Source organism: Patiria miniata, unplaced genomic scaffold (genome assembly GCF_015706575.1).
Source record: "Patiria miniata isolate m_02_andy unplaced genomic scaffold, ASM1570657v1 HiC_scaffold_16, whole genome shotgun sequence".
In the NCBI taxonomy this organism is placed as follows: Eukaryota; Metazoa; Echinodermata; class Asteroidea; order Valvatida; family Asterinidae; genus Patiria; species Patiria miniata.
In genome coordinates this window covers 5,088,379-5,114,939 of record NW_024037054.1, presented here as the reverse complement: position 1 = coordinate 5,114,939, position 26,561 = coordinate 5,088,379, and the positions used below count along the sequence as shown (strand labels likewise).

At 38.8% G+C, this 26,561-nt stretch overlaps 1 protein-coding gene across 1 annotated transcript; it reads right to left on the bottom strand.

Moving 5' to 3' along the window:
- Positions 1 to 14,908: 14,908 nt before the first annotated feature.
- Positions 14,909 to 25,645, bottom strand: LOC119722744 (GDP-L-fucose synthase-like). Its single transcript, XM_038193043.1, has 8 exons — positions 25,549 to 25,645; positions 22,876 to 23,099; positions 22,595 to 22,709; positions 21,210 to 21,412; positions 19,444 to 19,577; positions 18,607 to 18,818; positions 17,548 to 17,647; positions 14,909 to 16,680 (listed from the first exon to the last, which is right to left on the bottom strand). Exons 2-8 carry the CDS (start codon positions 23,031 to 23,033, stop codon positions 16,625 to 16,627), a joined length of 978 nt encoding a protein of 325 aa, XP_038048971.1. The 5' UTR covers positions 23,034 to 23,099; positions 25,549 to 25,645; the 3' UTR covers positions 14,909 to 16,624.
- Positions 25,646 to 26,561: the final 916 nt, after the last annotated feature.

Sequence of the window (26,561 nt, the reverse complement as noted above, 5' to 3'; positions counted from 1 at the left end):
TATAAAATATAAAGGATGCATTGGTTTGACTTGAACATATGTATGAGAGAGGAATCTAAATAGTCCGTCCATCACAATTTGATTTTGAGTTTTTTGCTTTTCTTTAGTGTAAATTATTGAACATGTTTTAATCTGCGTTAATGTGGACATTGGTACTTACTGTAGACATGGTAGTTAGCGATATGAAAGCAGCATTTAGGAACATGCTGACGTGCTATTCGGTTGGTTTTTTTTACAGTTTGCATTGCAGTGTGTTGGATCACATATTGTGAAGATGCATTGTGGTTTCAACAGTTCAAAGTTGGGGTTTTTGTGTAAACTTTATAGTGTCTGTTTGACTGTGATGAAAGCCAAATACAGTACAGACCGAAACTAATTGGAACACACACGATTCCAAGCGTGGAATTTCACTGAATATCAGGCTGTACTGTATTTTGAAAGTGCAAACATGGCAACGACTTTCCGAAGACTAAATCTTAGTAAAGGAATTGGATAGTAAAATTGGGTTGAAAAGGGTTCTATCTTTAGGCAGTTAGCACAAATACAGTATATAGTTTCCCAGTTTTTTATTTAATTTATGCAAATTTATTCAGAATTGTGAATTTCGAAAATTGTTTTTTTTTTGTGTTTTTTTTTAATAATTCAGTGAAGCAAGTTCACATCCTTGCCCTTAAATAATGACTCAGCATTTGTGTCATTGAGGAAAGTACTGGTTCAAAGTACCTCAATTCTGTGGTGGGTTTTGCATGTAATTTAGCCAGAAACAATTTGTGTGTGTCAAACAATATTACCTATGATGAATTCAGTATTTTATTCAGAAAAGTGTTTACTTTTTAATAGTGATGCATATTTAAGCCGGATCAAAAAATGTAGTTTTGTTTTAAACCTTGTGTGTAATGGCTTATTGTTTTATTTTAATTTTTTAGTTGAGAATTTCATTTTTAATTTTATTGTATTTATTTTTATTTTTTATTGTAAATTGTGAATGCTATTGAGCATCTGAAAACAGCACTACCAATGGATTGATCGCATTCAGCAGACATCTCGGAGGCGTGTTTTATGTTAATTCATTCACAATGAATAAACATGATGTCGATTCATGAATATGCATGTTGAACAACAGCACACACCTCAGAGATCTGGCCGAAGTGCAGACGATCCACGTACTAGGGCTGTGCATCGGAACCGGGTACCCAAGTACCGGACCGTTAATGTCAGGAACCGGTTCCAGATTATGGGATCGGGTACCCGTAACCAACTTTACAAATTACTTACCGGTAGTTACTTCTCAGACAAAAAAAAAAGGATTGGAAGTCATTTGTGGGGAATTTTCAAAATATAAACCAGGCCGCATGGAGAAAACAAAACATATTTCATATTAAGATGCTTGCGAAAGCTGCAGATTACTCCGTAAAGCCATATCTCACTGTACGCACTTGTATCTTGTATTGATGCACCGATGCGGTTGTATTATCGTGCGGACCTTTGGAAACAATCTCAACAGTAACTTCCGAGATTTGAATGTTGGCATGTTCGGCGTTGGGTTTCTTTAACGGGTACCCGTTTTTTTTTCAATTGGGTACCCGGTTCCTGTACTAACCGGAAATGCACACCCCTACTACGTACATGTATTGTAATGTGAACTTAGTGATGACATTCACAGGTGCTTTTTAGATTCAGTTTGAGCTGTGAGTGATTGCTCTAACAAGTTCTGGACTCCTTATAAAGTTTTCTTAAATGTGCAGCTTTTTAAGAAAGCAATTTATGAAAGGAAATCTGCCACAAATGGAATTTACTGCTAAAAAGGAAAGGGTCCAGTAATTTTGTTCAATATGTAAATGTATGTAGAAAGGAGTCACATAGTCTACGAATCAATTTTTTTGACAAATAATCGGTTGTCATGGATTGTAATGATTATGCAAATTATCAGACGTGCATTTGATTGTAAAAAAAAAAGTGGGTTTTTTTTTAAGTTCTCATTAATTCTTTTTTGCCATGCACTTTTACATGTACATTTTAATTCCAGGCAAATTGCATTCGTTTGAATTGGCATAAAAAGGCGTGGAATCTTTTGTTTTCCGGAAACCACAAAAAATTATGCAACAGACGATTGACTTTATAGTTTGATTAGAAAAAAAAGCATTTTTAGAAGTACAATTAAACAAAACATGGCAAGTTTGCTCGAGCTGGTCACAGTGTCCGCCAAATCATATTCAAGCGACTCGGAATGGCTATTCAATGGATGGTGGGGCAGATAGGGGGAAATATTTGGGGTAATTTGTGTCGGGGTAGAATAACAAGCAATTTTCAAAATTTTCAAAATGGCTGCCATTGCTTGTTGTTCTACCCCATATTTTTTTTTCAAAGGACAAATCTGCGATGGCCCTATAGCCAAATATCTTTCTCATGACATACTCTGACTGTGTGCCAAATGCCATGCTTGTATCATGAAAGGCACAATTCCATCACCTATCTGCCGTACTAGGAAGCGTCTTTTTGTGCATCTGGTGTAAACAACAGGCCAGATTAAGCCCATTAATTGGCCTGGGATGAATCCACTGCCTAGCTCACAGGTGACAAGTCAGGGAGTCAGTCAGTGAGATACACAGATAACACTAGGCTCAGTAGGCTGGCCCCCTGAACCAGCAAAAATGAAACACATTTAGAACTAATAGTTAAGCTGTTAACACTTTAGATGACATTGAAATACGTATACATGTTTACAAGGTACACACGCCATTGCTTAGATGGAATATTAAGTTGCCGGCATTTTCAGAAAAGAAATGACACATACAGCTATTCGGTGTTCAGTGCTTTAGTGATCACCACTATGTAAATAATATGCCAAAAGAGTTATAAATTCATATTATACGAGTGCCTGAATTCACTGTACATAAAAAGTTAAACCTGGAAGGGCTACTAACACAGAATGTACAGTAATGATGATGGTATTTTTGTTGTACATGTATATACACAGTTGTAAATGCAGTTGTTTTAGTGGATTAACATAGGTATTGGTAAATTTCCTGACAAACGTATGCAGCTTTTGGTCAATCCTGCATTGAGGGTATATTATAAATGGAAACTTCATCTTTTACTGAATTGGTTCTAAAATTTCAAAATCTTTTATCTCTTCTCTTTTCAAAACCATTAATTTGTAGCTTTTTTTAAGTTGGGCATATTCGTAATAACTATTACTTTCAGGATTATTTTTCCTAATCTCTCATTTTCCAATTGCCCTCTAGATTTTTAAACGTTTAGGTCCAATCAGTTGGAATTCATTTCATATCATTTGATGTTGGACATTAACATGCAATTACTTACTATCACAATTCACCTTGTTTACCATGTGTTTAACGGCTAAGTGTAATCATATCGTATGTGTATTCCGTTCCATTATTGAGTGATGTATTCCGTTCCATTAAGTGATTCTGTTTGATTCAGTATTCATGTCCATGATTGTTTCCAACACGAGAAACTGTTATTAATAATTGCATTCCATTGAGAAATTAAACTGTTCAGTTGCTGTTCTTAATCATTCATGTGAAACCTTTATATATTTACAGTGACGGTCAAAATAAACCAAGTACTGCACTGAATGCCATGCAGACGTCGGACCTCTATTTTCTTGGTCTTTGTTTCACAATTTGGATCGTCATATTGATTTTGCAAGTTTTAAAGTTTCTTTCAAAATGTACAGAGTGGTTCAAACAATAGGTTACACCTTTGAGAGGGAAAATTGGGGAGACGTGCTGAAATTGTTAAGATATTCCTACTCTACAATATCTTGGTGATATAAGGTGAAAACTGCCATGGGCGTCGCAGGGGGGGGGGGTGTTCAGGGATCAAATCCGTGCTACGCCAACTTCCTTTTTTCCCCCTTTTTTCTTTGTTTCACACTTTTACCATATTGTGTTCTTGTGTTTATTATGATCCCCACAATTTCAACAAAATATGAGGCGAAAGTCGTCATCTTGAGTCTGGTTCCCTGTTTCTTTCCTCCCAATGTATATGTTGATGGCTGTGTTAAAAATCACCCAAGAAGGCGTCGCATAGCAAGCCCCCCCCCCCCCTCGCCCCATCTCATTGTGTTTTGTTTTATTTTTGATTGCTACCCTGTGACCGACCAGTGTTCTATCCCCCCCTTATATTGCCCCCCCCCCCTATCTTGCATTATATTCAGTTATTTTTTTCTATTTGATTTTTAAACTCAATGTACAATAATTAGGCTGTCGTCCCTTTTCGTAAAAAGCCAAAAGGGGAGAAAAAGAAAAGATAGAAAATGAGGGGCGAAGTAATATTGCTGTTAATTTAATGGGTGGGGATGGGGTCAAATGTCCCTAGGCCCTGCTAAACATCGAAAAGTGATAAATCGAGAATATCCTGGAAAAGAACAGGGATTTCGGGGGAGGGGAGGTGCTTTACCCCCCTCTGAAAAAAAAAATCGATGCCCATGGGCACTATGGGTATGGGAAAATCGTCTTCCTTGCCACCCCCCCCCCCCAAAGGAAATTCAAGTCAAAAAGGTTTAAGTTACAGCAACACAAAGTAAAAGAGTCAAAATTGCATAACTGACTTTAATCTCCAGATTTAAATAATTTAGGCACAAAACAGTTTAACATGCTGCATGCATTATAAATACAAATCTAACCGAATGCAAAACGCCACACTGTACGGTACCAATGTACATTTGTTTTCGTCTGCTCATCTTTTTTACCAGACTCCTTCGTCCAATCAAATTGGCTAGATTTACGAGAAGAGATCACCCCACATACTTCTGACCAATGAGAGACAGGAAGCCGCGCGTGCTACGTCACGGCTACTTCTTCAACTGCCCGCCCGTCTTTAAAAAAACAAGTAGGGCACTTTGTTTTATGAAATTGATGCTACTTCGTCTTACAAAGAAGAAATCCCTTCAAATTTGTTTCTTTGTCATTGATGAACAATTTCCATTCACGATTAAAGTTTTGGCATTTTGTTTAAATAGGTCAAATATAGAAAATTAGTATGCGGAGAAATACACACCGAGTACTTTGGCCCAAGGCAGCGCACCGACAGTTGACAGTTCACCGTCATATCATTACGCTATGGAAAATTACCGAGAGCGGGGTCAACGGACGTTGTGGCAGCTCATACATTTCTTCCCGCTATGTTTGGTCAGTCACAAAAGAATGCCTCACACTTCACAAAACTTCGGCCGTCCAGCTTAAAACCACCAACGGAAGCTCGTATATCTTACCATGGAGTCTTCATGTGCGCGAGAACCCGTCGAATTTGGACGCTTTGGGTCTTGCAATTCGACTAGAAAACTAGCCTCATGTACAGGACCACTACAACATTTCGACGCAGACATGTTGCGGCGACGTCGTCTCCAAAAACTTTTCTGTAGGCCTACAGAACTTGTCATAAAAACTTGTGTTTTACAGAACTGAACTGGAATTCACAACTGCATTCCTTTCTATGCTCACTCTGTGCTGAACTGAAATGAACTGAATGGACACATGGAATTTTTGTGAACTCATAAATTTGTCGAATGATCTGAATGACGGTTTTGGAAAATACTGAAGTCAAGCTTTTGGAGTTCGTCGGGGTAAGTCCAACATTTAATAAGGAACTATCGAGGTGAGTGAAAATGTATCGTGTCTTATCTTCCGGTCACACAGAACCAAAAGAGGGGAAAAAAGCTTCTCAATGGTATGCATGTTGAGCAATAATACCTGATAAATCTGCCTAAATCTGCTTACATTCTAAACCTCAATTCGGAGTAAAGAGCCAGAAAGTTCCTGCCTTTGGTCCTTAAATCGCATTTTGTTATCTACAATAAGCATGACGTATTGCATTTTGTACGTTAGGTTGTCCTTTGCATTGTTGAATATTGTGCGATAAAATGTCTGCAATTATTCCTCTTTATATCGCTTATTTTCAGAATAAGCACGATACATGTGTAATCACGCCAACAAAAATGGCGTCCATAAGTTTGTCTTTTTGCATTGCTGAATATTGTACCTTGAAATAACATTCCTGTAGGCGAAAGCCCTCTCGATATAAATTTGCATATGAATAACCGTCATACATATCGTTTTGGTGCATTGCGCATTTTACGCATTGTTTCGTGCACGCCGCTCGTGGCCTGCGTAGTGTGGGCGTGTTCATAGATTCCGATGATTCTTATTGGTCGAAAAGTTGAAAGGCCGCGCGTGCGGTATGCGGCCAGGTGCACCGTCTTTGCTACACTTTCAAAGACATTCCGGCAAGGGGTTTTAAGGAGTTTACTCAAAAGTCCGAGTAAACATGTTTAGATTTTCGTTAAGAATGGAGGGTTCCTTGGAATTTGGTTTGCCTCTTTGTTATAACTGTATTAAAGTGACTAAAGCTTTAAAATTCACTTATTATTAGAACAGATAGTTTTTTTATCTGATTATTTTAAGATGAAATGAAAAAAAACTGAACACCATGAGGAGTTAACAACGGAGCCGACGAATTTTATCATAATCCTGGATTTATTAATTGTTAGCACACCATTTAGAGTTTGATAGGGCGGCATTCCAATGGCCCAAATTTCATGGACAATGTATCCACGGATCTCAAATTCATATGAACTCAAAATAATGAACTTTACACCATTATCTTCATGGTACCTTGTATGCTACTGTAAGCTGAATTATTTGATTATGATTGTATAAATTTAGATGAAAGCCGACGGAATTATTTGAAGCTCGTAAGAGCTGGATGGAGAGGACCTGCTGTTGAGACCAGCGAAATTCGACGTTTGGAAGAAGGCAAATAAGGCAAAATTATGATTGTATTAAGTGAACAATGAAGGTTAAGGCGTAGGATTAAGGTGGGGGTGTGGGTATATAGGCACCTTGCACGCGTAAGCAGCCGAGCACACCAGCAGCAGCGTAAGGGAGCTTGGCCTGGCACAGGCATGGTGTAAAAATTAACTTTTAACATGGTGTAAAAATTGACAAAAAAAGTTTAAAAGTTCCAAAACATACCTTCCGTAGACACATAAAAATCACAGGACAAATCGTAGCTTGATGCCTAAACAGTAAATTAACTAAATTAACACTCTCAATCGAGTATTTGCATTCTAATGGAAAACAATTACAATTATTGATATCAAAACAATAATTTTAATATTAAGTTTGGTTTTTAAAATCAATAGGCTCACATTACTGAACTCTATTGGGTTGATGAGCATCCGTCATTTATTCGGGTGGTTTTTCGAGATAAGATATCGTCTTCCCGAGATAATGCGTCATTTCAAGTTAATCATGTAGGGTAAGATGTTGTCTTCTCGAGAAAAAAAATTTTGCTCGGGATAATGATATCTTGTAGGTAAGATATTGTCTTCCCGAGATAATGTGTCATCACGGGTTGGTGATATCTTCTAGGGTGAGATGTTGTCTTCTCGAGAAAAACCATTTCTCGGGATGGTAATATCTTGTATAGGTAAGATTTCGTCTTCCCGAGATAATGTGTCATCACGGGTTGATGATATCTTTTAGGGCGAGATGTTGTCTTCTCGAGAAAAAGTATTTCTCGATTTGATTATATCTTTTAGGTAAGATATCGTCTTCCCGAGATAATGTGTCATCACGGGTTGGTGATATTTTGTAGGGTGAGATGTTGTCTTTTCGAGAAAAAAAAATATTTCTCGGGTAGATAATATCTTGCGTGTGAGATATCCTCTTCCCGAGAAAAAAAATCTCTGGTTGAAGATATTTTTTTTAGGTGAGATGTCATCTTCTCGAGAAAAAAAATACATCTCGGGTGGATGATGTCTTGTAGGTTAAGATATCGTTTTTCCGAGATAATATTTGATCACGGATTGGTGATGTCTTTTAGGCGAGATGTCGTCTTCTCGAGGAAACAAATATTTCTCGGGTTGACCATATCTTTTGGATGAGATGTCATCTTCCCGAGAAAGTAAAATGTTTATCGGGTTGATGATATCTTGTATAGATATCGTCTTCCAGAGATGATTTTTCACTGGTTGACGATATCTTGATATTGATATTTCCCGATAAGAAATCAAATAGCTATTCAAATAAAAACAAATGATGGATGTCTACTTTCCGTGATAAAAAAATAATTGATTTTATTAACTCACAGCTACTACGGGTCTATTTCATAAAAAGTTATTGTAAAAAAAAATAATAATAAGTATGTGTAGGCATATATTTTACCAATAAAAATCGGGAGAAACAGCTTTTATAATCACTTTAAAATATGAAAAATACGAAGAAAATGTGAAACAGAAGTTTTAAATCTTCATTTAAGAAAAACCCGACGAGGTTTGACTTTTTTAAAGGGCGAAATCAATGAAAAATATTCAGGCAAATCTATGTAGTCAAATAAAATATAAATCATGGTAGTGGTAATAAAATAATAATAAACACATTTTTAAAAATTGGTTTGGGGAGCGAGCTTTAGCGTGCTGCAAAAAAACGAGCAAAAAGCAGCTTGCAAGGCAACTATATAGGAACTTGTGGAATGGGGTGGGGAAAGACAATTCTTAATTTATACCAACTTTTGACGCCAGTATGAGCATAAAAAGGTTAAATTTCAAAGTTTGGGAATATATTTGAATAATGCAACCTGAAGAATCAACGATGAGGATGGACACTCAGAAATGTTAACATATCAACAGAAATCGATTTTTAATCGACTTTAATTTAATCAAATCAATGGCATTGCCTTGAGCTTTGCCGCATTGCAACCATTTCAAGTTTCATTTGGTGATTATTTTTGTATAACGACAATGCAATGCCCTTGAAGAATTAGTGGTGTAAAGTTGTTCATTATGTATTCCTTCAAAACTTTCGTGAAATAATCCTGTTGTATTAGGTAGTGTCCATTGGAATACCGCCCTCTATAGGTAAAAGTGTTTTATTAAGAAAGACGACACCCTTGTTGGGTGCTACTATTGAGAACCACAACACCATTGATGGGTGATACTACTGATTAACACGACACCCTTGATGGGTGCTACTATCCAGAAAGACTTTGCCCTTGATGGGTGCTACTATTGAGAAGGACGACACCCTTGATGGGTGCTATTATTGAGAAGGACGACACCCTTGATGGGTGCTACTATTGAGAACCACAACACCCTTGATGGGTGCTACTATCCAGAAAGACTTCGCCCTTGATGGGTGCTATTATTGAGAAGGACGACACCCTTGATGGGTGCTACTATTGATAAACACGACACCCTTGATAGGTGCTACTATCGAGAAAGACTTCACCCTTGATGGGTGCTATACTATTGAGAAGGACGACACCCTTGATGGGTGCTACTATTATTAAGAAGGACGACACCCTTGATGGGTGCTTATAATTGAGAAAGACGACACCCTTGATGGATACTATACTATTGATTAACAGGAAACACCTTGATGGGTGCTACTTTGGAAGAGACCTCACCCTTGATGGGTGCTACTACATGTATTAAGAAGAACGACACCCTTGATGGGTGCTACTATTGAGAAAAACATCACCCTTGATGGGTGCTACTATTGAGAACCACAACACCCTTGATGGGTGCTCCTTATTCTTCGTGGACAACTTAATTTAACAAAATTATTAATGTATAAAGTTTAAGATTACCATTTTCCAATGAACCTCTCCACAAGATTCTTTATTAAGACACAATTTTACCAAGCATCAGATGGAAAAGGAATGAAAATCCCGCCGCTTGGATGTGCAAAATAAATTGGAGGTCTTTTTTTTCTATGCCTAAATGCCAACGTTTGCGGGTGTCAGCAATACATGATTTGTGAAAATAATATGTATTCGAAATGATCGCACTCTGGAATTGACTTTCAAAAGGATGGCATATAAAAATTGAAAGTTGAAAATCATCAAGGGTAAAAAAAACTGATTGTCCATCTCAATCATTTGTCGATCATTATTGTCCGATATGTGTATAAGAAGAAAGTAGGACGATGCGGATATGGACCTACGGGCACGGATTAAAAACATCAAATTTATCGTTCGTTAACAGTACAAGTTCGTTTTCGAGATCAAGTGCGAACAAAGTTACACGTTTGAGTACAAAAAAAAGACTAGTACGAGTTCGCGCTCCGGGTTGAGTGCGACCAAAATTACACGTGGGAACGAGTTCGTGTTCGAGTTCAAGTGCGAACAGAGTTAGCGTCAATCATTTGTCAATCTTTGTCCCATATGTTTGTGTATAGGAAAAAAATGGACGGTAGATACCGACTGCAGGCCTTAAAACAACAAAATAATGTATCGTTCGTTAGTAGCGAGTACGAGTTCGTGTTGAGTTCGAGCGGAAACAAACGGTTACACGATTTCGACAACGAAAAACATTCGAATGAGTTCAAGTTTGACTACGAAAAGTTTTATGATTTTTAGTTGTGTTGAAGGTAAAGTACGAACTTCGATCGAGTTCTTGTTTTGAGTTCGAGTGCTAACAAAGTAACACGAGTCTAAGATCGAGGACTAAAAACGTACACGAGTAAACGACTGCAAAACTGTGGAATATTTTTATGTGAAATTATGGACAACGATTGTCAGATACAGTAGGGTCATGTTTGTACGGAATATGTTTTCCCTTTGTAACAATTCGTGTTAAATATTGAGCGCCATGTGTATATAGGAATCAACCTTTTTTGAGATTTCAGTCGTGTATACATGCGTTTTCGTTCTACATTGATACTCATTGTGAAAATATCCTAGGGCCATGTGCACAAAACTTTCGTCGCCGTTTTGAAGAAATTTCTGCCAAACCTAATATTTTTTGTGTTTTCTATTGTACTTATGTGACAGACTATTTACAGGGTTCTTCTGCCATGTGGACATATCTTACTTTGTTTTTATGTACATTATTTCAATTTGTTTTATGCAAAATTATTTTAGGGCCATGTGGTGAGGAGATCTTTTATTCCTCCGTTCTGTAGAAATTTCTCTAATAGCCGAATATTTGTAATTTCTCTACATTTTCCTAAACACCGCTTGTGCATTCATTCGTCTTGAGTGCGAATCACTGTGTAAAATACTCTGGGGTCATGTGTTAAGTACAGGTATCCATTGCTATTTTGAAGCTTAAAAAAAGCTCAAATGATGGATCTACGTTTTCTTGTATACTCTGGGTTTTCCTCACCTGTTGTAACTTCACCAGTGGTTCATAGAGTTGAGTACTATAGGGCCATGTTTACATATCTACTTACTTGTCTGTGTTACGACATTTTTTTTTTCAATTGCACGCGCTACGCCCATCCATCTTAATTAAAACTTGGAGATCTATTGTTTAGACAAAATAACGTTCTACATGTAATATAAGGCCATGTGCAGATCTTACAGATTGCATGAAACACGAAACTTAATCAGAATGTTGGTTTCAATGATTCCATGAATTATGATTTCGTTATATGAAGTAGAATCTGATCCTTGTCGAAATGTTTTTTTTATTATTGACTTAAATTATTTGCGGTTTTGTTGAGTTCGAATGCAAACAAAGTTCGTTTTCGAGCTCAATTAGTTGCGATCAAAATTACACGAGTTCGAGTTCGGAGTTCGAGTACGATTATGAGCTCGTGTCAGCGAGTTCAATCGGGTGCGAACAAAGTTAAACGAGTACAAGTTATACGAAATTTGAGTACAAGTCTACTGTCTTGAAGATTTTTATGTCGAAATTATGGGGCCATGTGTAGTAAATCGTTCAGCTTTTTGCTAAATCTGCACATATTTGTTTAATCCTGCACGCTCAATATATCCTGTTTGACACTTGTAAAAAAAAAATGATTGTCAGATATAGTAGGGCCATGTTTGTACGGATTTCGTGTTACATATTTAGCGCCATGTGTATCCAAATCAACTTTTTTTTTGAAATTTCATTGTCGTTTTCGTTCTACACGGTACTCATTGTGAAAAATATCCTAGGGCCATGTCAAAAAAAATTCGTCGCCGTTTTGAAGAAATTTCTGCCAAACCTGATTTTTCTTGTGTTTTCTATTTTACTTTTGTGACAGGTTAGTTACAGGGTTCTAAGGCCATGTGGACATATCTTACTTTGTCTTTATATACATTCTTTCACAATTTTTGGTGCAAAATTATTTTAAGGCCATGTGGAGAAGAGATCTTATATTCCTCCGTTCTGTAGAAATTTCTTTAAAACTAGCCTAATGCTTTCAAATTTTCTAAATTTTCCTATAAAAGCACCGCTTGGCATTCATCCTGTCTTGAGTGCGAATCATTGTGTCAAATACTCTAGGGTCATGTGTTAAGTATCCATAGCTATTTTGAAGCTTACAAAACTCAAATGTTGGATCTACGTTTGCTTGTATACTCTGGGTATTTCTCACCTGTTAGGGCCATGAACTATAGGGCCATGTTTAATCTACTTGTCTGTGTGGCAACAATTTTCACAACTGCCACGCGCTACGCCCATCCGTCTTAACTAAAACTTGGAGATCTATTGTTTAAAAAAATAACGCTCTACTTGTATAAGGCCATGTGACAGATTCTTTACAGGGTTCTAAGGCCATGTGGACATCTTACTTTGTCTTCATAGAAATTCTTTCAAACTTTCTTATGCAAAGTTATTTTAGGGCCATGTGGTGAAGAGATCTTATATTCCTCCGGTTCATGGAGTGAAATACTATAGGGCCATGTTTACAAACCTACTGTGTGACAACAGTTTTCTCAACTGCAACGCGCTACGCCCATCCATCTTAACTAAAATTTGGCGATCTATTGTTTAAAAAAAATAAGCTCTACATGTATAAGGCCATGTGCAGATCTCTCAGATCCCGTGAAACATGTAACGGCCGTGAAACTTAATCGGAATGATTGTTGCAATGATTCCACAGAATTATTGTTCCGCGACATGAAACAGTCTTCGATCCTTGTCGAAATGTTTCACTATTAACATTAATTGTTTCTGATTTGTTCTTCCATAATATCCGATTCGCAAAGATCGGTAATTGCCTTTTTTGTGTGTTAGGGCCATGTTAACAATTTGCGTAATATTGTAAATCAGGTGTAATGACACCTGTTACGTCTGACACACCTTGAAATCGCATACAGTAAAGTGTCGAAATCGCATACAGTAAAGTGTCGTAATCGCTTTGTAAAGTGTTACCTGAATCTACAGAGTTAAAAACATGCATCAATTGATTTTTACACCAGTGGCGGTTTGATCAACGTTAGCTTTTCAATATTATATCGTTTGCCCCCCCCCCCCCTTCCCCCTCTCCCCCAACACACACACTTTTTGTGCCCGAATAAAAATTGTAGCCTGTATATTGAATCAGCTATTCTATATAGAATCATTGACTAGAAAATGATGTTTTAAAGATTATCTTTTGCTATAAGTACTTTTAAGTTACGTGTGAAGGTTATTAAATGTTGTTGATTGCCAAGTGCGCGGTTATTAGGGATTCATGCGCAACAGTAGGGTAGGCCTAGACTTAAACTAAACTTCACTTTTACTATGAATAATGATTGTATCATTATAGTGGTCAAGTAAGGACCATTATTATACGTTTTTCTTCTCTTTATACCACATCGCCGGTCACAAATATGACAAGGAAACCACTGCACATTGTAGTAACATGACCTAGCTCCGCTAGGAAGACTTCTTTTATTTTCAGCAACTTGCTATTAGATTAGGAGGACCAGTCAGTCAGAGGGCTCATATCATGAGCTGATGATACGGAGGAACCGGAAGCAGGGAGGAGGAACACCGGATGGCTGGATGACCCTGCTTGCCGGGCATCCCATTACTGATTTCTCAGGTAAAAACAAAATTAATATTATTTTACTTTCGAAAAAATGTCTTAGGATTATTCAAGTTGTTCTGTGTGTTGTGTGAGCATTTACCGATACTTTACCGATACCTTCTTTTAAAAAAAATAAGATGAATCTAGAGGCAAATAAATTTAATTTGAAAGAATAATTAACAATTTCACAAATCAACAAATCTGAAGACTGAGAGCAACAGGCGCATAATTGTCCAGCACACAGTTTCTTACATGATTGTGTTCCTTCTAATCTTCTGGCAGAGATGACGGTCTACAAGATGAGAGATCATTCTGGACGAAGATACGATCAGTTCTCAATCCCAAGGAACCGGAAGCAGGGAGGAGGACCGACGGAAGGACTGATGACCTGCTTGCTGGGCAAGTCTTCATCAATTCTTGAGGTAATTTAGCAAAAAGGAATCAGATGGTGTTTTTTCCTTCATGTTTCTACTTTTCAAGTTTTGTCTTAGTCTTGGGGAAGTGGCGCATCAATTTTTATGACACATCTTCATTTTATGATCATATCTGCGTGTGCTTCGGATGTAAAGAAATGTAATATATGAAATATTTTTCTTTTGTCTTTGCAGATTCCTCATGCTTCGTGTTAGCAGCAGACAGTGGCGCTAGGGGGCATCGGAGGCATTCCCCCCCCCCCCAAATAAAGTGTTTTCATTTCCCCCAGCAAACCCCCCCCCCCCCCCCCCCCCCGTTTTCCCATGTCTTTTATCAACAAATGTATTTAATTGTTATATTTTCTTTGTTGTTAAGATTTATTTAATGTGGACACATTTTGGGCCAATGAAAGCATTATAAACATTGGTACTTTCGACAAAACACGCCACACAAGCATTTATACGGCCGTGGATAGTGTGTAGCCAACGTCTTTGTACATTGTTATACATTTGTTATAAACCATTCTGCGGTTTCAGTTGATACATTTCTCATTTATAAAAACGACTGCCCCCCCCCCCCCCCCCCCCCCCCCCCCCATTAGCCATTATGTCCGGACACACCTTTCATTATTTCTGCAATTATTGTCCAAAACCTCTCGGTATACTTTGAAAGATTTGGTAGGTGGCAGCTTGTGAAATATGTGTACTTTAAAAAAAAACCTCCAGACTTGTACATTCACATGCATTGATGTCAACAAATGTTTAATGTCGAGTTGTCCCGTACAGTATCTGCATATTGGCTACTATAAAGATAAACGTAAGATACAATGAAGATTGTAAAACAGTTGCACTGACATAAAAAGAAAAGAAAATAAAAACATAAAGGAAAGAAAATTGTTTTAATAAAATATGGTTTTTGTAGATTGGTATCAACAAATTACACTTCAAAAAATCATAAAAGGGATTAATTTGAGCTTGACCACGTGAAAGGTTACGACCATTAGGAATAGGTAAACTGTCTTAGGTCTTTATGAATATCAGAAATGCATTTATGTTTAATGTATACATTTGTGCATTCGTTTCAAGCCTGATCTTCATTGTCTTTTTTTCTTTTCTTTCTTTTTTGGAAAAAAAGAACAGTACAATAAATATAGATACTAGAAAAATAGAAACCTATCCCATAAAACTTGTATCTTAATCCAAAACCCACTTTTAACATCACTCTACTGCCTGAAACTGCCCTATTACTCCCTGCAGCAACCGAAATACCACCAAATTTGTAAGTGAATAAATACAATGAATAAGTCATTAACAATAGCAAATCCAATTAGCAAGTTAGAGTATTGCCAACCCATAGTCAACTTGCCTATGCATTAAAGTGCTCAAACTTGTACGAGGCTAACCAATAATAACAGTAATGACTTTGGGGCTAATTTTCCTTAGTTGCAGCTGAAAACTGAATTGCGAAGGACGCGGCTATGAGCTGAAGGCATGTAAAGGTGCCTAAGGCAGCCAACGTATGACCCATTATGGTCCGAGTCAGAAATCAAACCCGGGCCACACTGGTACATGTAAAAGGCGAGTGCTTGGTTAGAGGCAAGCGCATTACGCACCAGCCACCCATGCCAACCGGTTCAGACTGTTTAATTGGCACAGTTGAAGTTGAACTGAATTCAAGAGATAAAAGACTAGCATCAAGGCTGTTTCGAATTTCAGTGCCAACCGAATTAAGTAAAGTAGCAGCATGCGTCAAAATGAAATGTTATTAGTTGTCGATGCCATTAAACTTAGTTCACTTTCGCGCAAGCTGTGAATCAGCTTTAAGAATACAATGTGTAAAATAATATGATCAAAACACATGAAGAGTTTGCTTCCAAAATGCAATAAATGCCATTTTGTTACCTTTCAGAATTCCGCCCTCCCTGGCCGCCCACAATCAGTTTTGATAGTTGTCATATAGTTTAACCTCAATTGAAGAATCCCATAAAGCTAAAAGGAGTTGAGAAACAGCTGTTAACTGTGCATGTTCTATACCTATTTATCGTAACTGTGCAACTATTTCACTTTTTCCCCCCAATGGAAATCCAGTTCGTTAGTAAAATTGTCATACACACGGGCTCACCACTGATTACTAGTGCCGATTGGATAAACACTCGTGTTGCGTAAACTTCCTGTTCCAATGGTTCCGATGATACTTAATGGCCAGTAGGCATGGTTTAAACTGAAGTGACGTCACACTAACGAACCGGATATCATATTATTGGAAATAAACTCTTCGCATGTAACTTACTCAAACTAACTTTCTAAATGATACATAAGATTGTTCCTTCCGGTGGGAGACTCAATTCCAGCCAAGTTAGATGACCATTGCTCATGTTAGGAATGACCAGCCTTTAGCAATATCAGTTGATTCTGACATGTTTACCCGTGGAATATTTTCTGGAGAATCTTCCGCCGTTACTTGCGAGCGACGTCATAGTTCTCAACAAACCAGTCCACCGTCTCCTTGATAGCTTTGGGGAAAACAACAAAATAAGTGGAAAAACCTGAGAAATTATCGGTTTCAAATCAAAACTAATTTTGAGCACACATGCATGTATGACGGTGTTGTAAAGATGCCATTTTCTAGATGTTTATTGCTTATTGAAGAAAATACAGCACATTTTTTTTATCTCTCAAAAAGGAAGATTGCAAAAAATGTAATATTTACATTGCAGCTACATTTAAACCTGTTAATAACCAGAGATTCAAGTTTGTACCCTTCAATTGCACCTTCATTTACTGAAAACAAATAGGGTCTATTAGCCCATTTGGGTTATGGCAGACTGTAGGTTATGGCAAATAGTAGGTCTATATAATAGACTCTGGCCCTGGCAAAACCGACAAAGGTCTGTGATACGTAAGCAGATGTGGCGATTAATTATGCAACTAGACTGCGTATAACCTCGGAACTGACCAATCGGCAGGCGCCTTATATATGTGCATAATTCAAGCTCCCCGTGTGCATAAACATCACGCCCACAATGAGTAGCATTTTTGTTCAGGTTGTTGTATTACAAAAGCACGGCCTCGAAATTGACCAATCACAATCTTAGTCCTGATTTCGGATTTGAAATGGCTTCACACATGCTTAGATATATCAGGCTCCATGGATAACGGGTGATACTTAGACTAACACAATAGGAGGGCATTGTTTAATTTGGGTAACGTCTTTTGCATTTACTCAAACCAAATAGCGCCCTCCTGTGTCCGCCACATCTCAAAAAGGCAAAATGCCATCAACCATTATTTGTAGAGGTTAGTCTTCTGTGAGTAAACTGCTTCAACTCTCACATCCTCAGCCTAATTTGTAAATTGCAAATCAAAACTAAAAATTGTACCTTGTTTCATTGGAGTAAACTGGAAGTCGGGTAGGTACTTTCGTAACTTGACAGTGCTTGCCGTTTTCTTGAACTGGCCGTCTGATTTGCTGGTGTCATTCTGGGCAGTGAATGTCATTCAGGAAAATTCAAACGTATTGTGTGGGTTTTTATTCAATTATTTATTTCATAAGGTAAAAAAAAAGTTCAAACATACCGTGCGTATATTATACCTTAATGGTCTACCAGATTCCTTTTGCATCAAGTATGAAACATCCTTAACAGTTAACACATCACTTTCGAAACTTTAAACAATTTAAAATCAGACTTGATTCCCATGAGAGACAAATCTACATGAGTTACAGAGAACAACTGGAAAAATGCGCACCGTTCCGTGCTCAATCTTCCGTTTGTATTTCGACACTTACTCTAGAACGTTAAAGGCACATCGGCTATCATAATAACTGGTTTTAACCTGAAGTTAAAAATGCTCCAGCACACTTTTATCCCCTATTCATAAATACCTAAGACAGTTTACCCATTCCTATTGGCAAGTACTGGATGCTGATAATTACCCTTGGCTTCGCCTCGGGTTATATCAGCATTCCAAACTCCAACTAGTCTAAACATAGTGTTTACATGTAATACCGATTCCCATTCACTGGCACACATTTATTCCCCTATTACTTTAAAAAGTGACAAAATTCTGACATTTAAGTTTGTTCATCAATATTACTCCATGTTCAGGTTACTTCTATGGTGTGCGTTTGCGTGTGCATGGTTTGCCCAACTTATCATTTTCCTTATTATTGAGACCATATCTGAAGCAGTGGCTGTAGATGGCGCACGCGTTGCGTACTGCGGGCATGTTGCACAAATGCAGTTTTAAACACCGGTCTTAGACATAGCTGGCCAGTGTTTAAACAGGGATTCAAGACCACCCATGTTATGGGCTCTCGACAAATAGGAATGGATTAGCTGTCTCACGTATTTATGATGGGCTCTCGACGCCATCTCACGTATTTACAAATCCGCCTTTTAAGTTCCAAGGACATGTTACTGGGAAATGACAAAGGATACAATAATGGGCCCCTTGAAGTCAAAAGCATCGACGATGAGTTCTGCTGCCTCCTGTATGGAGATCTCATCTTCTTCACCCACTGACAAGATGATGGGGTCCACCTCCTCATACTCCCGGACGACCCAGAGAAAGAGGCGGGCCAGATCCTCCGAGTAAATAAACTGTCGACGCGGGGAGCCGGTGCCCCAGATATTAAGCGGAGTACCGTCTCCTGTCAAGGTACAACGTGTGCATCATAGATACAGTAACCGAATGACATTTGTTAAGTGCTGTGCAGTTTCACATAAATTATGTCCCTCCGGTTCTTTTCAGAACCACACATACTCACAAAAGAGATTTATTCACATGGTGCTACCGCAAACTTATCTTGTCTTACTTCACATAAATTAAGTATTCGATTATTGGAACTTGGATTTTGATTAAATATTCAAATATTTGAACACTGACGCTGACATTGTTGTTTGCTTGTTTTTTTAACCCTCCTAAGCAAACATACATTCTGCGCCAAGTTGTTCCTGCAGTCGAAATCAATCAAGTGACTGTTTTCAACAGTTAAGTGCTCTAGGCCAACATAAAGCAGGATTGACTGGCTGTGACTGGTTATGTAGCTTGATACAGCTATGCTTTGACTGTAGGTGAATGATAAGCCAGCTGTGCCTACCAGTTGCCTGTTTTTGTCTGTTGACTGAATTTGACTAGTAAGAGTGCTTGCTTAAAATATTATCTGACTGTTGGTGACTAGCCTGTGTAAAAGGCATGGCGGGGAAGTGGACGGAATTTTTGACTGTCTGTGACTGTTCAAACAGTAGGAAGGTTGATGAGGTAAAGAAACTTACGTTTTGCGCAGTAAACTTTGTTGATCAGGCCGGGTATGACGTGTCCATCCTCAAGATTGAAGTTATCCCAAGGACCAAAGACGTTAGTTGGGACTACCGAGGTGAACTTGCGATTGTGCTGCACATAGTAACCTCTAGATCAAAGACAACAGTCATTTGTTAGTCTGCATCTCATGGGTGAGATTTGTTTGGGGGGGGGGGAATGCAAAAATCCATGACATAATCAGCAGAGGGTTTGGGGCTACCAGAGGCCCTAGAGTAACGTAGGATCTATACCATACATGTATGCTTGTATGTAATCACCTGAAAGCACCCTTAAAATACCCACTTCTTTTGCTCTATGTGTACATGCATAGGCGTAGCCAGCAGGGGGGGGGGGGGGGGGGGGGGGGGGTAAGGGGGGTTATTTCCCCCCCCCCCCCCCCCAATATTTTGTAAAGACTGCCTTTTACCATTCAAATGCCCTTTTTCAACGGGGTTACCCGCCAATAATTTGTAAAGAGTGGCCTTTTGTTTTAAGAAGTGCCTTTTTTTTTTCGTAACAAGTGCCCTTTTTTAAAAGAAGTGGTTCCCTTTTTTGTGGAATCTGCCTTTTTGGATGCCTTTTACTGAATTTCGCACATGTATCGTCCTCATAGGCCGTTTGTGTGCAAAATCGTCGGTTTTGAACAGCACCCCCATCGATAGATGGTACCCCCCCCCCCCCCCCCGACCAAGGCTAAACCTTCATACGTAGGTCAAATTCAGAAATTGCGGATTACAACGGGATTTTGTTAAAAATTCTGAAATTGGGACATTCCTGACAAATCTCTCCCCTAACATGCGTACTGTATTATTTGGGAGTTGCTTATTAGCAGAAATTCTGAGCTTTCTATAGACATGCACAAGTACCCCCCTCGTTCAGTCATAAAGAGAGAGAGAAAATCTTAGCACATTTGGTATCCAACAAATTCGCCTAACAAATCACATCTTTATGTACATTGTACATGTACTATACACACGCACATAATACACAGTTTCTGGGATATAGGGATTTGGGAGGGGGGGCTGAAATGTGCTTTGCCCCCTCTAGAGAAAAAAGCCTGGCGACGCCCATGTTGCCATCTGCCGCAGCTGTTCATTCAAAGCAGGAAAACTGGAATAACATCTGGCATGCAAATGCTACTCATTTAGCTTTTGAGTCCCACAGTATCCACTGTTGCACTTTGAAGTGCATCTGTTGCATTTAGCAGGGTTACTGTAAATGTATACATCACGGATCCTGCACACCAGGATGAGCAACTTTGCCAAAGTCTTGTCAATAGATGCGAGATAACGGCCCCTACAGCTGGGAATACCATGAATACTTGTGTAACAAAGATCCAGATGGCTAATTAATTGCTTCACTGCGCGCGGTGGCTATCAAAGTTGCAGGGCTCTGCGCTCGATTTGGGGTCAAATTTCTGTCAGGCGAGCTAAGTATATTTTTGAATATTCATAATCCTACATTTTTGGCCTTTATTATTGAATTCTAATAAGTGATAGCTACATAAACGCTGAGCACCATATCTTTAGCTTTAATATGAACTATGAAATTCCAAAAAGTTTTTTTTTTCAGTTCGGAACCATATCAATGTGCAATAGTGGATTGGCATTTTGTTGCAGTTAGATTTTGTTGCACTTGGCTAAGAATCAAGACAACCTGATGGGGTGAGGGTTAGGTTCTCATAATTCGTATCATATACTCTCATTTGGGCAGGGCTGTTAAGAAATTACTCTTGGCCAACCTGTTCATCACATCGATCATCCTCTTGGCATAGGAGTAGCCAAAGTTGGAGGAGTGGGGTGGGCCGTTGTGGATCATAGTCTCATCAATTGGGTAGGTCGTCTTATCCGGAAAGATGCAGGTCGACAGACAGGACACGACCTTCTCCACGTCAAACTCAAAGGCACAGTTGAGGACGTTGTCGTTGATTCGGAGGTTGTCTCTCTGCAGAGGTAGTCACAGCAAAGATACAGAAAGACATTTTGTGTTGTAATAAGTGTGGTCACAGAACGAAAACAAAAGCAACATTTCATAGTTCATTTCAGAGCTAAACATGCTTGGCGTTACATAGAAATGTAGTTAAAATCACTTTATTAGAATTCTATAATAAAGGCCAAAAATGTAGGATCATGAATACTCAAAAACATAATTAGATCGCTTGACAGAAAGTCGACACCAGATCAAAAGAAGAGCCCTGCAACTTCAATATCAAAGCAAGCTGTCTGGATCTTTGTTACAAGGTATTCATGGTATTCCCAGCTGTACGGGCCGTTATCACACATCACGACAAGAGTTTGGTAGAGTAGTTCATCTTTCTGTTCAGGATCGGTGGATTGCCTATGGATGTATGGCTCATTCAATAAATTTGGGGTCCACTTGTTTTTTTCTGTCTCTGTTGCATCTTACATTTATGATTTTTATAATTGAGATGCACTCCTTAATTAATGCAGTTGTCCTCTAAGAGTGATTATGTATAGTAAACTACCTACCCAACAAATAAAAAATATTTTGAAGTCATTCTTTATGATACTTGAATGGCAAATTACAAAGTACCAAGGTAACAGGGACAGGAAAAATGTCACACTTTGGATCCTAAATTTATAGAATGTCCAATATGTCATGTAGCATATACGCCACTATGCATTACATGTAGATTCCTACATGTAGCACAGATACCTAAACCGTTTGGTCAAGGGACTGTTTAAGTGTTCCAAACAAATTATGAGTTTGTTCATAAGAGTCTTGTTCCCCCTTGTCTTTGCCCATGGCTACAAAATTTGACAAGGGACTCCAGTAGAATTTTCCAACTTGAATGGTGGCATGTGACGACAAAATTGCTGAAATGGCTACTCTGTGCTTGAGGGTAGCCAGGAATTTTACCCCCAGTTACCCCATGCCATTAAATTGAAAAGCTGGAGGAGGGGGAAGGGGCTGGGTACCATCTGACCAATGGCGATTCTGTCCAAAACCGGCAGTCACACACTTTTGCCAACAGGTGGTACAATTTTTTCAACAACAACAAAAGGTGAGAGAGGGTGACACCCCCTACATCCCTACACATTCCCCCCCCCCCCCCCTCTAGTAAGGCCCCTTACTTGCAACTGTGTAGACATAGGATACACTCACCAAAAAGTCCAAGTTATGTGACAGGTTTCTGAAAAGACCACCAACGAGTGCTGCTAAGTGAATGACGTGCGTCGGACGGTGTTTCTCAAACAATTTTCTCGTCTCTTCCTCTGATCTATAAAAAAATAAATAAACCTTTAAACAATACATGTGCATTTGGGTTTTTTTTACACAATTTGAGTGTCAAGCTTTACAAAACTACCGACGAACAACCGACATGCTGTCGAACCACTTTTTTTTTATCAAATACTTTCTTCTGAACAGATTCAGTGAAAACTTACTTCAAGTTGGCATCTTTGGAGGAGACAAATACGAACTCCTCGTCGGCTCTCTTGGTTTCCGTGGCAACCTTCTTGATGGCCTGGCCGACCAATCCTGATCCCCCAGTGACTAGGATGACCTTGTTTGATCTGGAGCGTTTCTCTCCATTTTCGGCCATGGTGGAGGATAGTTCTGTCCAGTAAATTCCTTCGTCAGAAGTGTTGAAGACAGTGCTGCAGAAGATCTTGAACAAGCAAATAGCAAAGTGTACATTAAGCCACTTCAGTATTTCAACTGTGTGTGTGCGCATCAAGTTTTTTACAGATTTTCTTTCAGAATTACCATATTCTTCATTTGTAGCAAACAAAATCTTAGTGTTCTAACAAAATTCAAGAAAAGTTTACACTATGAAGTACAAAACTTCTAAAAGTCTCGTCGGCGCCATGTTTTTAGGTGATTTGTGTGCTCCAAAGTTTGTTTTTTGTAGACGAAAGTTTCCATCGTCTTTTTGATTGCATGTTTAACAACATAATCCGTGAAAACATCCCCCAACAGACATCAATATGCAGACTTGTATGTGCTTATCTGCTGTGCTTACCTTGCAAAGTAAAAATCGAGCAAATGTTTACGTCTTGAAAACGCTACGTTAGAATTACCAAACTGGCACAATTTTTGAGGGTAGTCCAAGTCTTGGATGCTTCCTTGCTCTATGCTCCATGGTACTTATGCACAATGAATTGGGCAGGGCATAAGCACCACAGTTTACAAGCCCTGCTGTCCAAATACATGTAGTTTGAACAAGGGATGAATACACAATCATGACAATGATGGATTCTCTACTCTAGTTCTCTATGCATATCTTGAGTTGTGAACTTAAATAATCTGAACAGTGAAATTGTTCAGATCACAAAGGTCATTACTTCATTACTTTAAAGTTTTATGGCCCTTCAACTATAATTTTGGGGGCTAGGGATGGGGCGAATTGTGGGTTTTGATAGCTGGGTCATTCTTCGTGAAGTGTCTACTTTCATGTCCCAATACTTTGCCGCCATTTAGACGGAAAATTCGTAAAGTTATGCTGTGTTTTTTGTGGATTTGTGTTTTAATGTTTTAAATTTTCATAAAAAGCTAGAGAATAAAGTTGATATTGTTCTTTATTTTCTGATGTTTGATGTTGACCCATGTTCCGAACGTACTATGTAAAAATTCCAATCATTACAGGGCCTACATGTAATTATTTGTTGAAGGGACTTTTCTTCATGTAAATACTCTTAAACGATAGGTGCTTATTACTATATTACTTAAATCTATTCAATCCTTCAAACTATACCATTGTACACAAATTAAGTCCTAAATTTTATCGTTTTGTCGGAATAAAAACCCCACAAAAACCAGAATTTTAGCTAAATTACGGGCGTGTACCTTTCTTCGGCGTCATCTCTGAATGCTTTAGAACATGCCTTATTTATATTTTTATTCTAAAAAAGTATTCATGAGTATGATCAGAATTGTGTGAACTTCCAAGCACATGTGACAGTGGTACCGGTATTCATGCTTCAAACAAACTGTAGATGGCGCTCTACGAGTTTGATTTTTAATTTCGTCAGCTCCGTCACAGTTAGACCCGTGAACGTGGCTATATATAGCCATGCTTCGATCTACAGTAAAAAAAAAAATACTTTATTGTGATCTGCGGTTACTGGGATTGATGAGTGGCCGTTCTAGCCGAATTTCGGCTAAATTTGACAGAATATTTGCATACAAAAATGAGTTGCACAGAAAATTCAGCAGAATATTTTTTCAGCAGAATTATGTACCAGTAGATTGGTGTTTCTGAAGGAAAAAAAAAGGATTAGAGAATAGCACATTTGGTTTGAAAAGCTTCATTTTTTGAAAGATCCCTGAAACAAACCCTTGCACAGTGGAACAGCAATATACCCCGGTACTGGGTGATTTGGCAGATTTTTAAAGTGGATTTAGCAGAATTGTAACATTACAGTCATCCTGCCATGTAAGACGGTAGTCGGGTACCCACTAGGGGACTACCGTTTTGAGCATTCGGAACTTAGGGTACCAGAGTATCATGCCTGTCTTTGATTTTCTGATCATTTTGAACACGTTCGTCGTGTCGTATTTTTCATCAAATTTCTAGGCAATGACAGATCCAACACTTGCGTAAATTCACAGGAAGCCTAACAAGTAAGTGATTAACCTAGGCGCTAGGGCCAAATTATACATGGTTATATGTCGGGGATAAAATTAAAATGATTTCGAGTGTATTTATGCAAAGACGGCCCGTGGCGTTGTTTACAACGTCAACGCCATAACATGCATGAGGCCCAACTACGTTACAAGAACTAGATCGTATTTAAGACCGAGTCCCGACATCCTGGACTGTATATCCCCAGTGCATTACAACAACGGTCCATTTTCCTCGCTTGAGTAACTCCAGCAGTCTAATCACATTAGAGCTGGAGTTACTCAACATGCTCAAGGCATCCATCATGTCCATCATTTTTGTCCATGAACATGAATAAAAAGAAATTCAACATTTGAAAAAAAAACAATTTTCTAAATTATCAAAAGGCCCAAAGTAGACACTTACTGCAGAATGACCCAGCTATAAAAATGAAAATTAATTATACTCAGTACATACATGTACAATCTGACAATGGACAAAATGTAGTACTTACCGTGCTGCTGTTATGAAACTGTGCTTGGCATGCACTGCACTTTGCAGACTTAAGTTAAACCGATGCATTAGAACGCATAGACTTCAGGTAGATTTTTGTCAACATGCACGATGTAGTCTTTACTCTAGCCGTTTCCTACACGTACAAAATTATGCGCTCGGCTATAGCGCGTGTGACATGACGATGCGACTATGAGGCGCTTATTTAGCCCCTGGATATGGACGGGACATACCGCGACGTGTGCGTATTGTACTTGATTTCCCCCTCCCCCCCCCCCCCCCTCCCCCCTCCCCCCTCCCCCCCTCCCCCCCTCCCCCCTCCCCCCCCCCCCCCCCCCCCTGGATAGGCCACTGCCCCATGGTCATTAACGTTCAACTAGGGTGGGTGTAAAAGTATCACTGCATACTGATGACAATTTTCTACTTGACAAGAAAACGGGCCTTAAGGCCAAACAAAAGTCTCCGGTTTTGGTTTGGAGCTTGCCCCAAAAGTGGTGCGGCGACGTGGCTATTTTTCCTTTTTTTTTCTTTCTTTTTTTTCTACAGTGTTTTTAAATAATGAAATGTTTGCGGAAACACCATGTGCGAATAATTTCTCAACTGACCGGAACGTCGAGTTTATACCTCTGGTTCTTTTCAGAACCATTCTCTTAGTTGAGAAATTATTCGCACATGGTGTTTCCGTAAACATTTCATTATTTAGTATCTCCACCATGCAAAGCCTCAAATCTTACTTACAGTGTTTTTCTTCAAATTCTGGCTGATGACTGCAAATGGTGCCAGACTAAATTTATTGCAAAATGTATGGGAGTCCATAGAGGCCACATAAAGCTTATACTAGATCGTAACCCCATCTAAAAACACGTTAAAATTGTGCAGCAGCAGGATTCCAGTCAAACCAGTGAGTTTGGCGGTTTTGAGACATCATCTTACATTGAAAAAAAAAACGTTTTCATTTTGCCGACGCGTATGGCTACGGCGACGCGCGAGCATACCAGTAACCGGAGACTTTTT

Coding starts and splice junctions, on each gene's coding strand:
- LOC119722744 (XM_038193043.1), bottom strand. CDS start 23,033: ATGGCCGAAAATGGAGAGAAACGCTCCAGATCAAACAAGGTCATCCTA. Junction 22,710..22,875: donor TCCAAAGATGCCAACTTGAA/GTAAGTTTTCAC, acceptor ATTTTTTTATAG/ATCAGAGGAAGAGACGAGAA. Junction 21,413..22,594: donor CACATAACTTGGACTTTTTG/GTGAGTGTATCC, acceptor CTACCTCTGCAG/AGAGACAACCTCCGAATCAA.